The sequence below is a fragment of the Meleagris gallopavo genome, chromosome 5 (genome assembly GCF_000146605.3).
Source record: "Meleagris gallopavo isolate NT-WF06-2002-E0010 breed Aviagen turkey brand Nicholas breeding stock chromosome 5, Turkey_5.1, whole genome shotgun sequence".
In the NCBI taxonomy this organism is placed as follows: domain Eukaryota; kingdom Metazoa; phylum Chordata; class Aves; order Galliformes; family Phasianidae; genus Meleagris; species Meleagris gallopavo.
The window spans coordinates 45,924,197-45,946,928 of record NC_015015.2 but is presented as its reverse complement, the minus strand read 5'-3'; the positions used below and the strand labels follow the sequence as shown (position 1 = coordinate 45,946,928).

Genomic DNA, 22,732 nt, shown 5'->3' with positions numbered 1-22,732 from the left:
AAAAAAAAAGGCTATGTGTGGATGGGGAAAGCAAATGTATTTGAAAATTGTACTCAAGGATTCATTCTGGACCTGAGTTTGCAATTTGATTTGTGTAGAAGGTGAAATATTGTACCCTAACTGTAAAATAAGAGTAAACTTATTTGTATTAATTGGTCTTTATATATTTGCAATGGACGCTGGAAATTTCTCTAATTTACTGAGTGCTAAATTTCTGGAAATTTTACCGTTAACTTACTAAATCATGTTAGTACATGATACAGGCCTGCAGAAAAGCAAATTTATGCTTGCCAAAATTCCTCTGAAAGTTTACCAGTACTACGCTAAGCACTTTCTTACAGTATTCACCAAGAAAATAGGAATCCTGGACTTTTTGCCAAGATATACTTTGGAGTAATCTCATTCCTTATCAGTTCTTATTCCTGAGTATGATCAATAATAGATATAATTAATATTCTTAATTCTTAAACACCATTTGACACAAACTGAGTGACATTTGATTTATATCTTGGGGGGAAGGGAAGATGTAGGGGCCTTTCTTTTTTGATAGTGTGTTAAATGTACTTTGCAGTCTGCTTATTGAGTTCTGGATAACTCTGAATCTGATGCTTCTGTTATCTTTTACCTGACTGAGTAGTTTGAGTTGCATAATATAGTCTTTGATCTACAGACTTGCCTATGTGTTTTTTGTGCCCTCTTTTGTTAACCTTTCTACATTCTTATACATGCTTGTATAAATATGGAATGTAATGCAAATCATGTACTTCAGTGGAATTAATGCTCCTGAAGAAATAACTTCAAAAGATTATGACAAATTTTTTGCAAAGTTGAGATGAGTGTTTCACTACTGGACAAGAAGTGAACAGCATTGTTAAATTTCAGCTGTCTGTTAAACGACAAATCGACAAATCTTTTAATTTCCAGCTTTTTTCATCAGGTGTTCTTGTAGACAGACTTATGCACTATTAGTATATATTGAATGCTCTTGAAACCAACAGAGAATATGATATCCAGATAGAATAAATAGCCATTTTCTGCCATCTTTAAGCCTTAGGCACCTACACTCAGTCTCAGAATTCCTGGAAGATAAGCAGACTTGAGCTGGTTGACAGAAGCCTGTAGGCCTTCTATAGAGATGCTTAAGTTCAAGGGCCTCTGCTGACTGCAGCTGTATTGATGCTGTATGTACAGGAAGAGGTACTGTTTCCTGAATGAGGAAGCCATGAACGTTTGAATTTGTGTATCAAAACCTCTCAAGCTTCCAGTGGATCCAATATGGATCAGAACTAACTTGAAATACTATCAATTTAAACAAAAATCTATATTATGGTAAAACAAACTTCATAAAATAGTATTATAGTCTGTAATTCATGATTGAAGGAAGGGCAACTCTTGTGGAAAGCATTGGGCTTTGTAGGAGCAGTAGGTCATTTTGTTTCCCCCCCCCCCGAAGCAGTAATTAAAGCTGATCTTTCTTTGGAGAACAGCAACAGCCACTACTCATGTTGTAAGTACTACAACAAACTAACGAACAGAAACAGAACCAACAAATCTCCCCTCAGAAACCAACATTTTTACTAATACGACACAGCTGATGAAGCTCTTTTGTTTTGTCTGTACAATTGAGTCCTGTTCAGAAAAGGAGCTTAGAGGAACTAGAAGTCACTTTCTAAAACTCAGTATTCATCCGTTTTCATTGAAGTGCCTCACAGCTTTCCTAGAGAAGGATCTGAAAGTAGAATTTCTTCTACATCTCTTTGGAAAATGGTGCCTGTTAGCTATCACAACTTATGTTTTCTATTAAATCATGAGGTTAAAGTCTTAAACATTTTTTGAGCTTTCCAAATATCTATACAGTGGCATGTTTATTCAGTTGCTTTTAATTTTTCTCAATTTCTGTAATGAGTAGGACACAAAGAACATTTCAGTTCAGTAGTAGTTGCTCTTGAAGCTATGCAGCTTGGTAGAAATGCCACACAGAAAAAATTAAAAAAAAAGTGTTAAAGTTGTAACTCCTACTTTCTTAGAATGTCTGTTGCAAGAGCCTAGACTGCATACAAAAAGTTAATCTGTTCAGCCTCAAGCTAATAAGAGCAAATTTCAGTACAAGAGGATCCTTCTAGTTTGTTTCTGTAAAGATACCAAGCTATTTGTGAGTTTTCCATTATCTTATTTATTCACCCTGTCCATTACAGTTTCAACACAATACAAAGGAAGGAAGTGTTCTAGGTTCACATAAACTATTAAAATGAGTGACTTGAGTAGTAAGTACTCCAGTGGGAGAGAGAGGAAGGAGAACGTAGCCATTTTCCATTTGATTGGCAGCAGCTAGCTGGCTATTCTGTCAGGCAGAACTTCTCAAGGTGCAACTGGGAGGGGTTGGAATTACTGTTGGAGGTATATGGAGGCAGGCTTTCCTTGGACAGGAGGAAAACCTCTAAATGAAAATGAGGGATGTACTGTAAGAACTGGTATTGGGATGGCTATACTGAGACATGTAAGAGATATAATTTTGTGTAAGAACCCTTGGTTTTATTGGTTCTGCTGTCATAAAACTGTACAGAAAACAAAACGTCATGAGTAGAGAGTTTGTTAATGGGAAGCTTTAGAGTAGTAGCATGGTTTTAAAAAATCTGGTTTTTAGCCATGGATTTTACCATGATGGTTCTAGAATGTATATGATATGTGCATTTGTATGCTGTGTATGGTCTGTCTTTTATTATCCTTGCAAAGGCTGTCAGTAGAATCTAGTGTTTTAAGGGAAAACTAAGGCTAGCTTATATTTTAGCACAGTGTTTAATTTTTGCACTTCCACATTTTTATTTGTTTTTAAATGAAGCTATTGCAATCAAAAGATTGTCTTCCACTGTCTGGCTTGTGTGACTTCTAAAAAGCACATGATATTTTTAGGTTGATAAAAGAAGCTGGCAAACAAGATCCAGAACTGGCTTACATCAGTAGCAATTTCATAACTGGACATGGCATTGGCAAGAATCAGCCTCGTAACAAGCAGATGGAAGTAGAATTCAGAAAACAGGAAGAGGTAACTTCAAGAAAAATAATTGAAGCTAGCAGTAACTTCAGTACTCTTCTTACAGGCAGAATCTGGAAACAGTCATTAGAATTTTGGGGAATACCTGTGGTTTTACAAATATGATTGCTAATTTGAGGTACAGATGTTCTTCATAAAAAATAACAGATGTTTAGATAAATTGTATGTCACATTGCACAAACAAAACTTCACGTAAAAGCTTTGTTTAAAGTGATGCTCATTTCTTGTCAGATCATTAGCCATCTATTTTTTTTCTCCATTGCATTAATAGTATAGTAATACTATACAGCAAATTAAAGTTCCTAGCATTTTTAACAGTTCATAGGCTTTTGTTTATTTTTGCTAAAAGAGCATTTGTTAAATCTCTAAACTATATAAATGTAAAACTCTGTGGTTCGAGCATGTAAAGTTTTTGGAGATCAAAGCATTTTTCTCCCGCCTAGGCTGGATTGTCAACTTTCTGGCTTTTGTGATGATATTGTTATCTAGTATCTTTTTTGAAATCATTATATGCTTTTATATACAATTTGGCCTTTTACATGATTTGGCCTTTTACGTGGTGAGGAGAGAGTAATGTTAAAGTCAGACTTCAAAAAATGCACAGTAATGCAGCAACACCAAAATTTTAACGTAATAAAGCTCTTGAAATGTAGTAGGTCAGGAGTTTAACAGTGAATTTAACAGGAAAAAATCTTAAGTGTCTTATAAAGTAATGAAGTTAATCGTGCCTAATAAATCTCTAATAAAATCATATATTTTTTTCAATATAAGGGTGCAAAAAAGACACTTTTGTCATCCAGAATATAAAGTCTAAAAATATCACAAACTACCATGGGCTGAATCCACTAATGAAGGATGATCATTACACTGCTTGTATTAAAACTTAAAATCAGTGAATGTTGATGGCATCAATTCTTTAATAAATTTAAAATACACACTCTTTAGTATTATGGGAGCCTCTCTGTATATATTGTTGTGGGGTAGTCTGTAGAAACTTTTTAGGTTTCTTAAGATATTTACTTCTTTTCCTGAATTTCTGATCTAACTTGACACAGCTCCTAACGTTCCTGAAAATATTCTTTATGCTTCTTCTGACCTTTTTTCTTCCCTATTCTCCAGGGGAAAAAAAAATCCTTATTGGTTAGAAATATTAAAAATAGAAGTACCAGCTCTAGAATGCGTTGTTCTTTTATTTCCCTCCCAAAAGAGTATGTTTCAGCCGCAGAAATAATTTATAGGAAGAAAAATCACTCTCCCGAAGGCAGTATTTTATTATATTGTATTTTAAAAATTTAAATAAATAGGTGTGATGCTTTTGTTGCCTGACAGTAGATCCTTAGAGTTGCTTAATTCCACATATCAGATATAATTCCTAAAAATCTAACTAGTCTGATAAAATAGCCTTGCTGTGTCTCGTAAATACTAGTAACTTTATATCAGCATACTTAAACAAGTTTTTTGAATGTCTAATCAATTCCTCTTAGCTCTAATAGCTTGTTGATGAATTGAGTAATGCAAATGGTGAACAGATCAATCTCTGTTTGTTGTTGTCTCAAATTTGTCTTCCTTACTTTTACAGGTTCTTAGAAAATTTCGAGCACATGAGACCAATCTTCTTATTGCTACCAGTATTGTAGAAGAGGGTGTTGACATACCAAAATGCAATTTGGTGGTGCGTTTTGATTTGCCCACAGAATACCGTTCCTATGTGCAGTCAAAAGGAAGAGCTAGAGCACCAATTTCCAATTACATAATGTTAGCAGATACAGACAAAATTAAAAGTTTTGAGGAAGATCTTAAGACATATAAAGCAATTGAGAAGGTATGTGGTCAAAGGACTATGCCTACTTTTGTTAAATTTATTGCAACGTGTTTTAAAGGAAAAATCTCTTACCGTGTTCTGTTCTTGAAATGTTAAGATCCTGAGAAATAAATGCTCGAAATCTGTTGATACCAATGAAATGGAAACGGAACCCATTGTTGATGATGATGATGTGTTTCCACCCTATGTGCTGAGGACAGATGAGAACAGTCCAAGAGTTACTATCAACACAGCCATTGGACACATAAATAGGTATGAGGAATGTTCACTTTTACTATTTTTCTATGAATAGAAGTAAGTTCATTACTCTATTTTGCAACAGAAGAATATAGACTTGGGCACTGTGCACATTTCATCTTGGAAATCTTGACAGGGTGTTCCAAAGAAAATTGTTGTGGAAGTTTGAAGGTATAGTTTGCTTTTTTTTCCTCTTTATTCTACATATATTCTAATTCTGATAATAAACATAATAATAGATTCTTGCTTAATTAAAATTGTCCTGTAGATAAAAGCTGCCCTGAAAACGTTTAGTTCTGAAACAGGTAGCAAGATTGTTTTTTCTCTTAATAAGCTAACTTTAAAAACTAATAAGTGGCTTACTAAAACTGTAGTAAAATTTCCAATTGTAAAATTCACTCTTACAAAGTCTACATGTTGTTGTTGTTGAAGGGAAAAAAAAAAAAAAAAAAAACACAACCCAGTGCTTTAAGCTGAACGTAGTACCATTCTGCTAGACTGGAGAGTGTGTTTCCAAGGGAACTAGCCAATTTGTAAAGTCATGGCAGTTAGAAAAGGCCTTTAGAGACGGGATAAGGTGAATGTCATGACCCTCTTCCAAAAGGCAAAAAGGAGGAGCCAGAGAAGTACATAACTGCTCAGCTGTTTAGTATGAATCCTTTTGGAACATGTTTCCATAAGTGCAAAAAAGTGGTGATTGGCAACAGCCAACAGTTTCATCAAAAGCAGCTTTTGCATGTCTGAACCTGTTGTTTCATGTGTGAGACGTGCTTGACTCTGTGAACAAGGGAAAAGCAGATAATGTAAAATCCTTCTATTAACTAAAGCTTTTGATGTAATTGCCATAGGATATCAGCAGACAAATTTACATGGATATAGATCATTTGGATGGGTTGCCTGGCAAATGAAATCCAGCAAAGCGGTCAGATTGAGAGAGAGTGTAATGGTAGACTACTCGAAGTGTATCTGACATGTGGTTATGTGTGGTATTGCTCTTGAGCCATGAGAAGGTCCAGTGCATGTCACTGTCATGGTTGCATTAAGTTCCTTGACACATTTGATCTTGACGTGTATTCGAGAAGCAGAGAATGTGATTACAATGGAGGAACGGTCTGGAGATAGAGAAAAAGATGAAAGGATGGAATAGTACATAGGATGGAATAGTGTCATGGAGTTATATCTCTAGATCTGTCTGTGTCCATGATGGGGACAGCCTGAAAGAAAGGGAGGCATGGGGGGAGGTTTCAAAGGTTTATGGGCTGGTTCAGCCCAGTTCTGTGACTAATGGGAAAGGGGGACCCACAAACCCGCACCCAAGGAAAGTGGGAAAAAGGGAAGGGTAGAGAGATGAGTGATGGGCCTAAAAACAAAACAGCGGCAACAATCTGAAGAGGAAAGCTAATTTACTAAATACAATATTGGGATGCAAGATAATGCAATATAATTGGAATTGAGGCTTATAAATCAAATAAAATGAGTGAGAGTGTCCAAAACCGAAGGCCTTACTCTAAAGCTGAAAGAGAGATGGCATGGGAGCATACGCTGCCAAGACGAGCAGCAAAAAAAGGGGCAGTCTCGTGACTTGTGAGCAGTTTCAGCTTTCCCTCTGAATGGAAAATGCGGAGTCCTCTGGGGTATGTTGTTCTTCTCTCTGAGAACTGGGTACCTGGGAAACCAGCGGTCCATAGAACTGAAGCATTAACTCCCAATGCTTTACATGATGTTATGATGTGCAATACTGATAACAAAAATAATAAAACCATAACAAATAGTCATTTTTACAGTAGTCATCATTGCAGCCTTGCAACTACCTCCTTAAAAACCAGCTTTGTGGAAAAGGACTTGGAGGTCTCCTAATTGGCAGATAATTGAACATAAGTCAACGATGTACTCTTGCAGTGCTAAGCTAGTGTAAAATGGTCTCCTGTAGTGTTTGTGCCAGTAAGGTTCATAGAAAATGTCTTTAAGTTTCACTTTGCAAGTTTTGATTATTTGAAAAATCTCTTGTCAATTTAGGTACTGTGCTAGATTACCAAGTGATCCATTTACACACCTAGCTCCCAAGTGTAAAACCAGAGAACTACCTGATCATACATTCTACTCTACTCTCTACCTGCCAATCAACTCACCTCTTCGAGCGTCAATTGTTGTAGGTATTTGGGGACAGAAGAACATAAAAATAAGTGAATTTGTTGGTATAGATGTGGCATGCTCCATTTTTTAAATTGATATTTTTCAATATTAATGAAAGTCAGATGACTTTCTACATTGTGCTCTGTAACTGCGTTTATATCTATTTCTGTTATCTTTTTTGCAACAATTATTGTCTTTTCAGTGGGCAAAAATATTTAGAGATCCATCTCAGTGCATTTTTTGTTTGTTTTTTGCAAACATGCTTAATTGTTTTTCACCAGTGGTATTTTGAATTCAGAAGCTTGTAATTTTTATTCCTGTAGAAAAACAGTGTAAACTAGCATATCTACACAATCCTGTCATTATTAAGTTTTGTTTGCCTAATATTTTTGTTAAACTGTTTGTAATATATGTGCTAATCAACTAAAGACTTCAAGAAATATTTAAATGTTTGTAGGGTCCTCCAATGAGTTGTGCAAGATTGGCTGAGAGAGTTGTAGCTCTTATTTGCTGTGAAAAACTGCACAAAATTGGTAAGAACTTGAAAGTATTTATTTGGTAAATAGATTTTTTTACAATTAAATATTGAAGATTATCTAGACGTTATGTGTATACGTGAATTTCTGCTGAAGCTGTCTATTCTTACTTCCTTTCAACTTGTTTTTTATATCATCTAGTTTATAGTTTAGCTTACACCATGTAAGCTAAAGTCATTTTCCAGAAGAATCCTGTTATTTAACTTAATTTTGTCTTAAGCACCGAATGCAACTTTAATGAAAGCCAAAGAGATTTCAGTATTGAATATATTCAGTTTAGAAGGGAAAAGAATTTCATTCTCTAGAGGGTATTGGTTGTAGATCAGGATTTAGATACTGCAGCCAGAAAATAAATTGTTGGTTTTTAAAAGTGAATTTAAACAAAGTATTAAAAATCCAGAATCCCAGACTGTACTTTTTCTGCATCTTAAATCATGATCCAGAAATAATTTTGCAGGATTATTTCAACTGTCTTGAGTTTAGTAGGTTTAATGGAGCATATTCTTAATTACAAAATATTTTAGAGAATGTCATCAGTCCTCTTATGCAATATGGAAATATTTACATTTCTTTTAAATAAAAACTATGAGTTACACCTTTTGATGACTGAATCCATATCAGTGAATTTATCCCAGAATAATATTTCAATGGCCCAGTTCCATGTTGAGTGCATAGTCAACAGTATTATTTCCTATTTTAGAATGATACATGAATATCTGTTCCTTCTTTGTTGCTATAACTTAATGTGAGTGTTTTCTAGACAAGTATTTCAGTTACTGCTTGCTTTTTGTGGCCAAAGACAGTTGAATTTTCTTGGATATTTTCATAACAGAATTCAATTTGTCATTTGCTATTAACTTTATATTAAAACATTTGTTGTAATATTTTATATTTTAAAATAAATACTTAAGAAAAATAACCTTTGTCATTCTTTTCCCAAATTTCACTTTTGAAGCCTTGCAATAGTAAGTGAATTTTAAAAACTCAGGTCAGGTGTTTTCCTGAGCATATGTGGATGAACCTTGACTAAGTGAGAGTGTGATTGTTTTAATTGCTATTTATTTGTAATCTTTCACAATACCTAGGTGAACTGGATGATCATTTGATGCCAGTTGGAAAAGAAACGGTTAAATATGAGGAAGAGCTTGATTTACATGACGAAGAAGAAACCAGTGTGCCAGGAAGACCAGGCTCTACAAAAAGACGACAGTGCTACCCTAAAGCTGTTAGTATTGCTTAGTGCTAATGTTTATTCTTATCTGATAAGAATCTTTTGGAACAATTCAGTTTGTACTTTTATATTTTTGACTGTATGGAAACTTGCATTATTACCTGAATGAGCTTATGGAAGCATGTACTTGCCTGTAGGTCAAAGAATGTACAGTTTCTTCAAAACTTGGTAACTGTTTTTCCTGGTATGGTGTAAGGATAGTCAGCAGCAGATACAGTTGTTTTAAACCCAAGAAAGGCAGCGGTCACAATCTGGTTATAAAGAAGGAGTTGCGTACTCCTTTCTGAGGATCAGGGCTTGCCAAATACCCCAGAGAATATGATCTCCAAGTAGAAATTCTTTCCTTGTACCTGCCGGCCCTTGAATGAGATTAGATGAGACCTTGGGTCCACTCCTGCTCACACAGGTCAATTGCTTTCACTTGTGCTCCCAGGGCTGGGTACACCCCTTCACCAGGTGCTCAATATCTGGTTCAGGTCATGACCTAACAGTTCCCATACAAACTGTCATAACTGGAAAGAAGAATTATCTGTTGTTGATAATCTGTAAGTACTTAAGTTGTCTGGTAAGTGTACTAGAGCAACAGAAGAATTATTGATTTTCTAGAGAAATAATTGAAGATTGATGGAGATGTTCGGAGGTCAAAATTATGTGCAAGCCACTAACCAAGTGCAGAAATTGCTCCTTTACCTATTTTTAATTTTTTTAGATGTTTGGTTTAGTTCAGTAACTGTATTGCGCCAACAAAAAGTTTCATATTTTTTTGTTTAACCCTTAGAGTATCAAATATACTTCTAATATTTTTACTTTTAAATATTACTCCTAAAATACTAAAAGGTATATATGAGATAGTTGGTAGTTCTGTGTTGTTATGTAGCTTATCCATAAATTTGTTACAACAGGTTTCAGCTACTTAGGATTGTATAATTGAACTTATTATTATGGTATTTGTGAGGAAAATGGAGGAAAAAAGCTTTGTCAGAGTACCTTATGACTACTCAGGAACCTGCCTTCTTCCCCTGTAGTTGTTGATTTCTGCCTTATGGTCCTTTGAATAGAATTGGTAACAAACAGTAATATCTGATAGTTGCTTCTGAAAATCTTTGCATTTCATGAAGAAACCTATAGCCCTTGATCACATCCAAGAACATCTGCATGTAGTCTCAGAGTAGTAGTTAATGTGCAAGAACTCTGTTCTTGGATTCCTCCACGTACTCTAATTTCAATAGTAGCTTAAATAATTGGTTATTATGAAAGGTCAGTAAGGAGACTGCATCATCATAAAGAATATTATAGAGCGAATTACAAGATTAGGAAACCTTTTTTTTTCCTGCAAGACTTATTGGTTTGAAACTCTGCAAGGTGTTTCTTGGTATTTCTTGTCACCACGAAGGCCTTTTTCAGTCCCCTTCCCTCTAGTGATTTTTCTGAATTAAGGCTACTTGTAAAACGCATGACGAAATTCTGTCTCATTCAGAGGGGTTGATTTGTCAAGTAACGCATCATTCTTTCTCAGCTATTTTTTTTAATACAGAATCTGAGAATATTTTCCCTCACTTCAGTCCCAACTTTTCACATCTGGAAAAAAAGCTTTGGCAAATGTTTAAGGTCTACAAGATCCTCTTGGGTTTAATATAGTTATTAAACTTATGAGTAATTTTCCACTAAGCCAAGGCCTTAGTTTTGGTACAGCCTAACTTTAAAATCCATGAGTACATGTATTGCAGTTTATTTCTGGATAAGCAGAAAGATAACTTTCTGAGATCCATAAAGTAATGAACTCCTACCAAAAGTAAGGGATGATCTATGATAAATATGAGCAGCAGAGTTAAAAATGCTCCTGGCTGTTGAGAGCATTCAAATTCACAAGATATAATTGTTAGTAGAAGACTTTTACAATGGAATGCTGGGCAACACAGGCCGTGTATAAAACTTCGTTGTTTTTTTTTTTTTAAATTCAAATTGTATTAAAGAAAATGATGTTTTAAAACTGCTTATCTAAGGAAAATAATTTGTGTTAATAAAAATTAAATTCAGCCAAGCTTATAGGAAAGCTGAATTACTGCATTGTAAGGGATTTTTTATGTTGCTTCTATCTCCTTCCCTCCCCCCTTTATTTATTTATTTATTTTCCTTCTAGTGTTAAGATTGAAAGATCCTGGATGTAGACTGCTCCAGATATACTGGCTAAACTTAGAAATTGGCATCAAAAGTTTAGTTGTGTTAATAGTGAAGTTATGTCTATATTGTACAGGTAGACTTACGTTTCTAACATAGTGGATGCAATGGAAGGTTAGTTGTGTATGTAGTGTGTTAAGTGTGTTAAGTTTCCTTAGCAAACAGGAAGATCTGGCAGCATTGTTCTCCTTTGACATGAGTTCCTAAGTTCCAGGCCAGGTTGCTGATCAGATGTTTTTGTGTAAGAAAGAGCTTACCTAAGTCTAAATTTTCTTATTCTTTGTTTTTAGCAGTACCTTACCAAATAAGCATAGGGGGGCTTGTTCAAAGAATAGTTTTGCTGATTTAATCGTGCTAATGTTTTTCTATTTCATGATTTTTTAGATTCCAGAATGTTTGAGGGATAGTTATCCCAAACCTGATCAGCCCTGTTACCTGTATGTAATAGGAATGGTGTTAACTACTCCATTGCCTGATGAGCTCAACTTTAGGAGACGAAAGCTATATCCTCCTGAGGATACAACGAGATGTTTTGGCATATTGACAGCCAAACCTATACCTCAGGTAATGAATTTAGCTACTTTCTTTCATCTAACATGCTTCACAATCTCATTTTCCAGGCTGAAGAGTTGGAAATGACCATAAAAGGCAAGAGACATTTGAATAACAGCTTTAATATGTTTTAACTTTTGGGTAGACGTTAAAGATAGTTAGACTTGGTGTGTGTCCCTTCTGTTCTTTTTTATAAGTACACTTATATCAAGCTACCTTTGGAAAATAAGTAGTATCGTATCTAATCCAGTCATCACTTTATTTTCTGTCATTAGTGATAGAACAAGCTGTTCTCTTGTAAACAAGCTTTGAAATTGAAAATGTTCATTTTTTTATTATTTTGCAGTGGAAATTCCAAATATTCCTCTTTTTTTTTTGTCAGAGGAATGACAAAAAATGACAGAAACCCTGGAGCCTTCTCTTGGCTGAAGAGCCCCAACTCTTTCAGCCTGTCCTTGCAGGGGACGTGCTCTAGCCTTCTGATCATCTTTGTGGCCCTCGTCTGGACCCTGGATACACTTGGCCTTCTGTGCTGCAAGCACACTTTGCCAGTTCGCACTGAGCCTTTCATCAACCAGCACCCCCTAAATCCTTCTCCTCAGAGCTTCTTTCAAGCCATTCCTGCCCAGCCTGTATTTGTTCTTGGAATTGCCCTGATCCAGGTGCAGGACCTTGCACTTGGCCTTGTTAAACTTCATGAGGTTGGCATGGGCCCATCTCTTGAGCCTGTCCAGGTCTCTGAATAGCATCCATTCTCCCTAGCATGTCAACTGCACCACTCAGCTTCTTGACATCTGCAAACTTGCACTCAATCCTACTGTCCATGTTGCCTATAAAGATGTTAAATAACACTTGATCTGGTTTTCTGTGAGGTGAGACAAGCAGTACCTCTGATGCAAATGCTAAAGAAGTAAGGTGTGGCTGGAGAATGCCAGCTTAAGCAACTTAGGCTGTTGTAGAAGGGTACCTTTGGAGTTATTTCTTACTCTTTAAAGAGGCTGGGATATTAGACAATTGGTGTATAGTCTGCCCCCAGCCTTGGAAGAGACATGAGTGTTGTTTCAAACAGCTGGCAGACTTTCTCTCATTAGCATTGTGGTAGCAAAGTGTTAGCAGCGGTCTTTGCATACAAATGTCTGAACTACGCAACTAATGCTCTGTAGAGGAATCCTATTCTGAATCTTTCCCTTTTGATTTTGTTTGTTTGTCTTCCCATATTTAGATTCCTCACTTTCCTGTGTATACTCGCTCTGGAGAGGTTACAATATCTATTGAGCTTAAGAAATCTGGTTTTACTCTGTCTTTGCAAATGCTTGAGCTGATAACACGACTCCACCAGTACATTTTCTCACATATTCTTCGTCTTGAGAAACCTGCACTAGAGTTCAAACCCACAGAAGCTGATTCAGCCTACTGTGTTCTACCTCTTAATGTTGGTAAGAACAGAGGTTTTTTTAATATTCACTTTTAATTCTTTTAGCAAAATATTTTTTCGTATTTATTTTAAATTTCAGAGATTAACTGCTGAAATAATGCCATATGTGGTAGTATGAAATCTTATGTCAGTTTTGTTTTTATTTCTTACTCAGAATTCTAAATTAGTTTTAACTTAATGATGTCAGTTGATTTATAGCAAATTTCAGTTGACTCAATTAGGGTATATAATCACATATTTTTGTATGTGTGTATATGTATATATCACAAGTAAAAACAGAAATACAGAATAAGAAAACACACTAAATAAAAAAAAAAAATTGTAATTTGCAATTTGACAGAAAATCTCTTCCTGAAAAACTCTTATGTGAATAACTGTGATATGTTTTCCTTTTCAAAGTTGATGACTCCAGCACTTTGGACATTGACTTTAAGTTTATGGAAGACATTGAAAAGTCTGAAGCGCGTACAGGCATTCCCAGTACACAGTATACAAAAGAAATGCCTTTTATTTTCAAATTAGAAGATTACCAGGATGCAGTTATCATTCCACGGTGAGTAGCAAGTATTTGTGCTATTTGGACATTCTACAAAATAAGCATGGCTTTGAATAAGATAAGAAAAAACGGTTTTGTGAAAGCTTAATTATACAACATATTCTGAAGAATTTCAGATTTTCACATAGTATCCAGTGAGCATCACTAAAAGGCGTTTCACAATCCTGGCTTCAGTTTTCTAATATTGTACTTCTATTACAATAATTATGTTGCCCTTGGAAAGCTATGGTGAATTTACTACATTAGGTATTTGAATTTTTGTATTTTAATCTTATTTGCCAGTGTGGATAGAATACATTTTTTGTATGAGAATTCTGATTCTCTGAATTCTACTGACTCTAGCACAAAAAGGAAACCATTAAAGATTTAAAAAAAGCTAAGTTACCAAGTTTAGTTGTGTTTGGAATTAAGAAATTATCATTCACAGAATGACTCTTGAGACTGTTATCAATATATTTGATTTTGAAATTGTAAAACACTCACTTACTTAGTGTTTGAAAATAAAAGCCCCAAAGTGAGTTATTTAATTGTTTATCACTTAATCACATTTAAGCATTAAGAAATCATCACAAGCTTTTACTCTAAGTATAAAACATGCTGAACTTTTTTTTTAGGTATCGAAATTTTGATCAGCCTCATCGATTCTATGTAGCTGACGTATACACTGATCTTACTCCACTCAGTAAATTCCCTTCCCCTGAATATGAAACTTTTGCTGAATATTATAAAACAAAATATAATCTTGATCTGACCAATCTCAACCAGCCACTGCTGGATGTGGACCACACATCTTCAAGGTAAACACCAATCATATTTCTGTATGATACCTGAAATATGACAACAAAATGTCATTTTTTTTTTCCTCTGTGTGATAAAGTTGAAGGTTTGTGCTTTCCAAAATACTGTTTTTTCTTGAGTGATACCTTGCATATGTTACAACTGTAACTTGAGTCTGTTCCTTTTATTCTTTCTTTTTTCTAGAGGTAGCTTTGCTTCACTTCATAATGCATTACAGGTGAATTCTGTGAACAAGTCATCACTTCAGAAAGTTTAAGCTAATAAGTTTTATTCATTATATACTTATATTAAACTATTTTCACATGTATTTTAGACTTAATCTTTTGACTCCTCGCCATTTGAATCAGAAGGGGAAAGCACTTCCACTAAGCAGTGCTGAGAAGAGGAAAGCAAAATGGGAAAGCCTGCAGAATAAGCAGGTAAAATACAAGTATTAATTCAAGTTGCCTCTGCATTAACAGTAGCCTGGAGACTACCCTTAGGAATAAAATTATATTCTTCCCATCTCAGATACTGGTTCCTGAGCTATGTGCTATACATCCTATTCCAGCATCTTTGTGGAGAAAAGCAGTTTGCCTCCCCAGCATACTTTATCGCCTGCACTGCCTTTTGACAGCAGAGGAACTAAGAGCTCAAACAGCCACTGATGCTGGGGTAGGGGTTAAATCACTACCTGCAGATTTCAGGTACATGTTTTTTCAATATGTTTAAAATCTGACTTCGCTGAAAACAAGGGAAAAACTTACTGGTGTGAGAATTTGAGATTGATAGTCTCTGTTTAACTCATGTTAAACAATGTTTTCAGTGAAACTGGTAATTAAAGACTTGACTGGAAATAGTGACCACAGCATCTAAATTCACTTTTTTTCAGAAAAATATTACTTTTTTTTAACAAGTATGTTCATGTAGTTATCTATCATATTTTTTCTTCTTAACAAAGCCAGCATGTTCTCTTCACAGATATCCTAACCTGGACTTCGGATGGAAAAAATCTATTGACAGCAAATCTTTCATCTCTATACCTAGCTCCTCTTTGGTAGAGAATGAAAATTACTGTAAGCACAGCACAATTGTAGTCCCTGAAAATGCTGCACATCAAGGTGCTAATAGAACCTCTTCTGCAGAAAAACATGACCAAATGTCTGTGAGTTACAGAACACTGCTTGATGAGTCACCCAGTAAACTCCAAATTGATGTCTCAGCAGAACTTGCAGCAATTAATGGTGTTTCTTATAATAAAAATCTTGCCAATGGCAATTGTGATTTAGTTAACAGAGACTTTTGCCAAGGAAATCAGCTGAATTACTGCAGGCAGGAAATACCTGTACAACCAACTACCTCATATCCCATTCAGAATTTATACAGCAGTGAGAACCAGCCCAAGCCCAGCAATGAATGTACTCTACTGAGTAATAAATACCTTGATGGAAATGCTAACAGATCTACCTCAGATGGATACCCCAAAATGACAGTGACCACCAGTACTTCAACAGCTCTTAATCTTTCAAAAGACAAAATGGATTCTGAAAAGAACACTTCCAGTGGGTACTCCTCAAAAACTCTCGGTCCTAATCCTGGTCTCATTCTTCAGGCTTTGACTCTTTCAAATGCTAGTGATGGATTTAATCTGGAGCGACTAGAAATGCTTGGTGATTCATTTTTAAAGCATGCCATCACTACATACTTGTTTTGCACTTATCCTGATGCGCACGAGGGACGGCTGTCATACATGAGAAGTAAAAAAGTAAGTAGTAACAATCCAATGCTATCACATCTAATATTACATATTATATAAATATGAATTACATATATTGTATGTATATGTAATTACAAATGTTGTATTGCTTGTGTGTGTGTGTGTATGTGTATATGTGTGTGTGTGTGTATATACATATATATACATATATATATACACACACACAAGATGAGGCAATTGATGCTACTATAGCTGTAATTGAAATTGTTTTTTTACAGTTTTTTTCTAAATCTAAAGCAGCTGATGACTGTCCCTAAGAAAGGACAGGGCTAAACTGAACTGAAAGTTCTAGGTTAGTGAGAACGTATTTGGTTGTTTAGAGTAGAAACTCTTAATGGGAGCACTTGATTCAAGAGTTTGCAGCACAGAGCATTAGACTGTAGCTTTAATGACCTTTTATTTGTTTCCAGAATGAGTTGCCTTCCACAAAAGCTTTTTGCATGATCTTACAGGAATACTAAAAATGAAACAAACAACAAATTGTACGTAACTGTTAAATAAAAATTTATAAAAGTATTTTAATGTAAATGGTAGTGAGCAAAGTCTTCACTTCTGCTGTTATAGTTTTAGAATTCTAGAGTATTAATTGTTTTTTCCAGGTAACATAACTTAAATTTAATGTTGAGAATTTGATTGACTACTTCTAATAAAATGCATCACTGAGGATTAAATGACTGAGTAGTTTAGTCTTGGAAAACGAGGAAGGCTAAATAACTTGCTTTAAATAAAAGATGTGGAGCTCTTGGAGCGGGTCCAGAGGAGGGCTAGTAAGATGATCAGAGGGCTGGAGCACCTCTCCTATGAAGAAAGATTGAGGGAGCTGGGCTTGTCTAGCTTGGAAAAGGGAAGGCTTTGGGGCGACCTCATTGTCGCCTTCCAGTACGTGAAGCGAATGCACAAACAGGAGGGGGAACGACTGTTTACATGGGTTGATAGTGATAGGACAAGGGGGAATGGTTTTAAACTGAGATAAGGGAGGTTGAGGTTAGATATTAGGAGGAAGTTTTTCACTTGTAGGGTGGTGACACTCTAGAATAGATTCCCCAAGGAAGTTGTGGATGCCCCATCCCTGGAGGCCTTCAAGGCCAGGCAGGATGTGGCTTTGGGCAACCTGGTCTGGTTGTTGGCGACCCTGCACGTAGCAGGGGGGTTGAAATTAGATGATCACTCTGATCCCTTTCAACCCAGGCCATTCTGTGAATGCAATTGGATATTTGAGTTCAGATTTCAAGACTTGAAAAAGAAATGTGGAAATTGTGTTTAAAATAAGAAATGAAGGTCAGAAGTTGGTAGTTCAAAAGTAAAAGAAACTCTTGATGCTTGTGTTTGTGTGTTTTTCCTTTCCTTTTAAAATATTTAAAAGCTTTCAAATCTATCAAAATAACATCTGTATTATAGTTTAAGATTTTTTATGTGGAACTGTTTTTACAATTTTCTATTGCTAAAGCTTAAGTCAATCTACCCATAATAGTAATCATTTTTCATTCCAAATCTAGCATGAATGTTGATTGTTAATACTGGTAATTAATGACACTTGTCCAGGTTATATTTACTGTTATTCTAAAATTAGTAGTAATTTTACTTTGCAAAGAGAACTTAATCTAAGAGATTAAGCTGAAATTGTCACACTTAATATGTTTAACTTAAATAAATAAATCTCTGCTGTGTTGTGAATTGGATGCACTATGTCAAGAAATCTGATCACCCTTTAGAGAACTAAAGGAAATGCACAATGGTACAAAATCTGACCTGACCTCATAAAATCGTTTTGGTCCTTCATATATTAACCTTTTCTTCTGTAAATGCATGTCCAGAGAATTTATCAAAGTATTTTTCCTGAAGGTCAGCAACTGTAACTTGTATCGCCTTGGAAAAAAGAAAGGACTGCCTAGTCGAATGGTGGTATCGATTTTTGATCCCCCCGTCAATTGGCTTCCTCCTGGTTACATAGTAAACCAGGACAAGAGCAACACTGATAAGTGGGAGAAAGATGAAACGGTAAGAATTCATTTAACAATGTTGATGGATAATTATCTGCATCTGTCAGAATAGTTTAATGACTGTAATCTGTATCCTCTAACTCCTTCCTTCTCCCGTCCCTTACATATTTTGCTACATTTTGGAAATAAAAGAAAAAAATCCATATATTCTTTTCATTTCTATCTAAAATATAACCATAATTTAAGGAAAATGAGGAGCAAACTGATCCCGAATAGAGCCCAAACTAAGGAAATTTGTTGAACATCATCCAGTATGTACTAATAGAAAAGCAAGAAAGAAAAGCTTTTTTGCTTTAGTTAAGGTACTCTCCTGAGTTTACCTGGTCTGAAGTTTCTCCTGGAAATTTTAAACTGAATTATCATTATTGGTTTTGCTGTAACGTTTGTATGCAGAAGAAATTTTGTCTGCTTTTTAATAAATGTTTTTACCTTTATAGAATATATGAGGTGTTGTTATTTTTCATAGTGCTTTGGAGAATGAAGTTTACAGCTGGCTTGAGAAAATATTGCTTGCTGTTAGCTAGAAAGTGAGGATGGCTGAGAATTACTCTTCTTCCAAAATAAAATGCAGACATAGACACTTCTTAGTGCCTACTGCTAAAAACTTCAGAATGGCAAATGTTAATGAAGTAGTAAATTATTTTCTGACTCAACTCATTTTATATCAAGAGTAGAAGTGGATGTTTAGGAAACACCACTGATTACAGCGGCCAGTGATTTAATTTTTAGGTGTTTGAAAATAATTTGGAGGTTGGGGGGGATTGTAGGGATTTATTTTTTTTTTTTCCAATTCGAAGACCACACTTGGATTGCAGAACCACCAGAGGGCATATGAGAGGGCTGTTAGGTAGATGTACTGTGCAAATAAATATTTATTGCAGAATAAAACAACTTGATTATTGTGGTTCTGTATTGTGCCAAGATTTCATTTCAAAGAGACTTACTGTTTTACCTTTCTAAAAATAAAATAGTACAGTTGGGATAGGTAGTAATCATTACTTTTAAAAAGCTCTCAGTTCTCCATAGCTTTTCAGTGGCCTCTTCCTCTTTCACTATTTATTTGTAAATAAAATTATCAATTTCAGACCGAAAAAAAGAGGTTTTTTTGTGCCAAGTGGTGAATTAGATTTTCTGTTATCTTAGATTTAAATTTCATTGTTTATCTATAGATCTAGAAATCTCATTTCATTATGACAAATTATTGTTGAAATGTCCTAATCAAATGTCGGTATTATTATGTTGTCAAGCATTAAGATCTTTCCTGTAGCAGCATGGTCTGTTATTTTATCAAATAGCTGATTTCCAAACAGTGAGAAAAAAAATGTAGTTTTATTTAGCTTGTGGCCATAACTTATTCAAAGTTAATTTTATGTTCTTTAAGAAAAAAAATTCTCTTCTGGGGTTAATTTTTTATTATTTTTGAAATGCTTTTTAATAATGAAAAAACATAGCTATCAGAATTATATCCTGACTCATTTAGCTACTGAGTATACTCATTACTTAATTTTTCATTTTCTATTTTTGTAATGTGAGAGGCAGTATGCAGGCAGTGTGAGGGTAGGTTACTTAGCTGTCCTGTTTCTTCAAGTTATTTAACTTGTGAATGAAATTGCAGCAAAAATGCAATTTATCATTTTTAAATTATTTTCAAGGACTGTCACTGAAACTCTTAAAAATGAATGCTTCTGATTTTTGTTTTAGTGACAGGTGAGATGGGTGATGTTGGATAAGGAAAAAAATCAGCTCAGTTCTAGATGGTTAGAAAACTTATGCTGCTACTAGTTTCTAGAATATATACTTAATAAACTTTCGCAATTTTCACTGAACAATTAAAGTTAGTGAAATCCCTGCTTTGAGCATGTGAAATGGGTAATTACAACAGCAGAATTTTTTTGGTAAAATATAGCCGGGCTATGAATTTCTATAGCCATTCCCTCTCCCTTCCTTCACCTTTCCTAGACCTGGCTAGGGCTGCCACATCATGTTGAGGAAGAAGGTTGTGATCCAGTTGGTCAGTGGATGGTTTCAGGGGTGTCTGGTGCAACCTACAGCTGCACGTCCACAGCTCTAAGAACTTGTACAGTTGGCCCAAATAGAAGGGTCCCCAGTTATAGCATCTGGTTCACAGACTCGCAAGGTTAGATAGCTGAGACTACAGCATACCATACATAGATTGAGGGCAGATTTAGGCTGTTTCACTTGATTCAAAATGGTGTTGGCTTTCAAGACCCAATCCAGAAAAGCACTTTGAATCTGATCTTGCTCCGATCAAATTCAGTGGCAGAATTCCCATTGACATCAGCGATGTTGGGTTGAGCCTGTGAATAGTCCTTTTGATATAAGGACGGCTACTTATGCATTTAGTTAATATGTTAAAGTGCTTTCCTGGATTGGGGCCACAGCAAATTGTACAGCATTGTATCGCTTGGACGTATCTGTATTCAATTTACAATTTATTTCAGTGTACACCGATTTGTTCCATGTGAGGAGGGAAAAGATATGAGACATCATTACTTTTATTGTTTTGGATATGTAATTATGTAATAAAAATGGTGACAGATGTAACTTTTAATTAGATAAGGTTATGGGTTTAGTCTGAAAAAAAAAAAAGCTATGTACCTATCTAAAGGATAGGATTAATACTGGTTCCCTTTGCACTGTGTCATTGTCCTACATCATGATTTAATGTATAGATTGCTGTTCAGTACCAAACAAAAATCTGTGTTGCATAACTGTGTGATTTATGTGCTTTTCCATTCTTAAACATTCTCTATTGAAATATTAGTGGTGCAAAACTTTTGAGAAGCTGGAGAGGTTTCATATGTGTTAAAATTACATGTTATTAATTTGTTTTTCTTCTGCTTCTATGCAGATCACTTACTGAATCCCTAACATAGACAATCAGGACAGTCTCCCACACATTCATTTAATTCTTGCCAATTTGTATTAGACTCCTCTTTTGGTCTATAAGAAACAACTACACTGATTAACTAAACTTTTTATTAGTTGCTGAGTAGACTGCAAGTTATTTGCAACTCAACTCTATTTGAGAGCATAAATAAATATGTTTTGCTGATTCACACAATGACTACTGAAGTGCTAAAGTCTAAGTGGTTGTTTAGTTTTCTTCAACATACAAATATGCACTTAGTGTTTTGGTTTTTTTTAAATCAGTTTTGTGTGCATTTAATAAACATATTAGCATGAGTTCCTATGAAACATAGCATGTGTTGTATGTAAAACATACAAAACCTTTATTACTTAACCTTTAGGAGTGTATTCCAAGATAATTATTCTAGACTTGGAATGCTAATGTTAATTGAGGTTGTCTTGTGTGGCTGATTAGACAATATGCTATTAACTAAAAAAGTCAGGCTTATTAGCAGATACTACTCATATCCAATTCTTATGACAATTCTGGAATAAAATCACGTTTTCCTCTTCAGTAGCATGTTGGTTTTTTTTTTTGTTCTTTCATAGACAAAGGAGAGTTTATTGGCTAATGGTAAACTTAACTATGGTGATGACGATGAAGAGGATGAAGACCTAATGTGGAGATTGCCCAAGGAAGAAACAGACTTTGAAGATGATTTTTTGGAGTATGATCAAGAGCATATCAAATTCATAGATAGTATGTTAATGGGATCAGGGGCTTTTGTGAAGAAAATTTCTCTCTCTCACTTTTCAACCACTGATTCAAACTATGAATGGAAGGCACCCAAGAAGTCATCCCAGGGTAACGTGCCATTTTCATCAGATTTTGATGATTTTGACTATAGTTCTTGGGATGCTATGTGCTATCTGGATCCTAGCAAGGCTGTCGAAGAGGATGATTTTGTTGTCGGCTTCTGGAATCCATCAGAAGAAAACTGTGGTGTCGATGCAGGAAAACAGTCTATCTCATATGATTTGCATACAGAGCAGTGTATTGCTGACAAAAGCATTGCAGACTGTGTGGAAGCCCTGTTGGGCTGCTATCTAACCAGCTGTGGTGAAAGAGCTGCTCAGCTTTTCCTGTGTTCACTGGGGCTGAAGGTGCTCCCTGTAATTAAAAAGTCTGATTGGGAAAGCACTCTGTGTCCGACCGGAGAGAACTGTAACAGTGAGCAGAAGAATCTTTCACCAAACTCTGTTTCTGCTTGTATAGTTAATTCAGAGCCTTTTCTTTATAAAGACCTGGAGTATGGCTGTTTGAAGATCCCACCAAGGTGTATGTTTGATCACCCAGATGCTGAAAAAACCCTGAATCACCTTATTTCTGGTTTTGAAAACTTTGAGAAGAAAATTAATTACAGTTTTAAGAACAAGGCGTATCTTCTTCAGGCATTTACTCATGCCTCATATCATTATAATACCATTACTGGTAAGTTGTCTGAATTAAAAGTGTTTTTTTCTTGTATAATAAATATAAGAGAAGTAGGTTTTTTGTATTCCCATATGTAGTCT

General features: G+C 35.2%; 1 protein-coding gene across 1 annotated transcript; it reads left to right on the top strand.

Annotated features, from left to right (window-relative positions):
• The first annotated feature begins 2,005 nt into the window (after positions 1-2,005).
• On the top strand, positions 2,006-22,729 carry DICER1 (dicer 1, ribonuclease III). Its single transcript, XM_010711896.3, has 15 exons — positions 2,006-3,043; positions 4,632-4,874; positions 4,972-5,126; positions 7,128-7,260; positions 7,702-7,777; positions 8,866-9,005; positions 11,574-11,753; positions 12,964-13,177; positions 13,576-13,729; positions 14,347-14,529; positions 14,844-14,949; positions 15,041-15,216; positions 15,491-16,274; positions 18,129-18,284; positions 21,767-22,729. Exons 1-15 carry the CDS (start codon positions 3,014-3,016, stop codon positions 22,727-22,729), a joined length of 3,693 nt encoding a protein of 1,230 aa, XP_010710198.2. The 5' UTR covers positions 2,006-3,013.
• Positions 22,730-22,732: the final 3 nt, after the last annotated feature.

Coding starts and splice junctions, on each gene's coding strand:
- DICER1 (XM_010711896.3), top strand. CDS start 3,014: ATGGAAGTAGAATTCAGAAAACAGGAAGAG. Junction 5,127..7,127: donor GCCATTGGACACATAAATAG/GTATGAGGAATG, acceptor TTGTCAATTTAG/GTACTGTGCTAGATTACCAA. Junction 18,285..21,766: donor AGTGGGAGAAAGATGAAACG/GTAAGAATTCAT, acceptor GTTCTTTCATAG/ACAAAGGAGAGTTTATTGGC.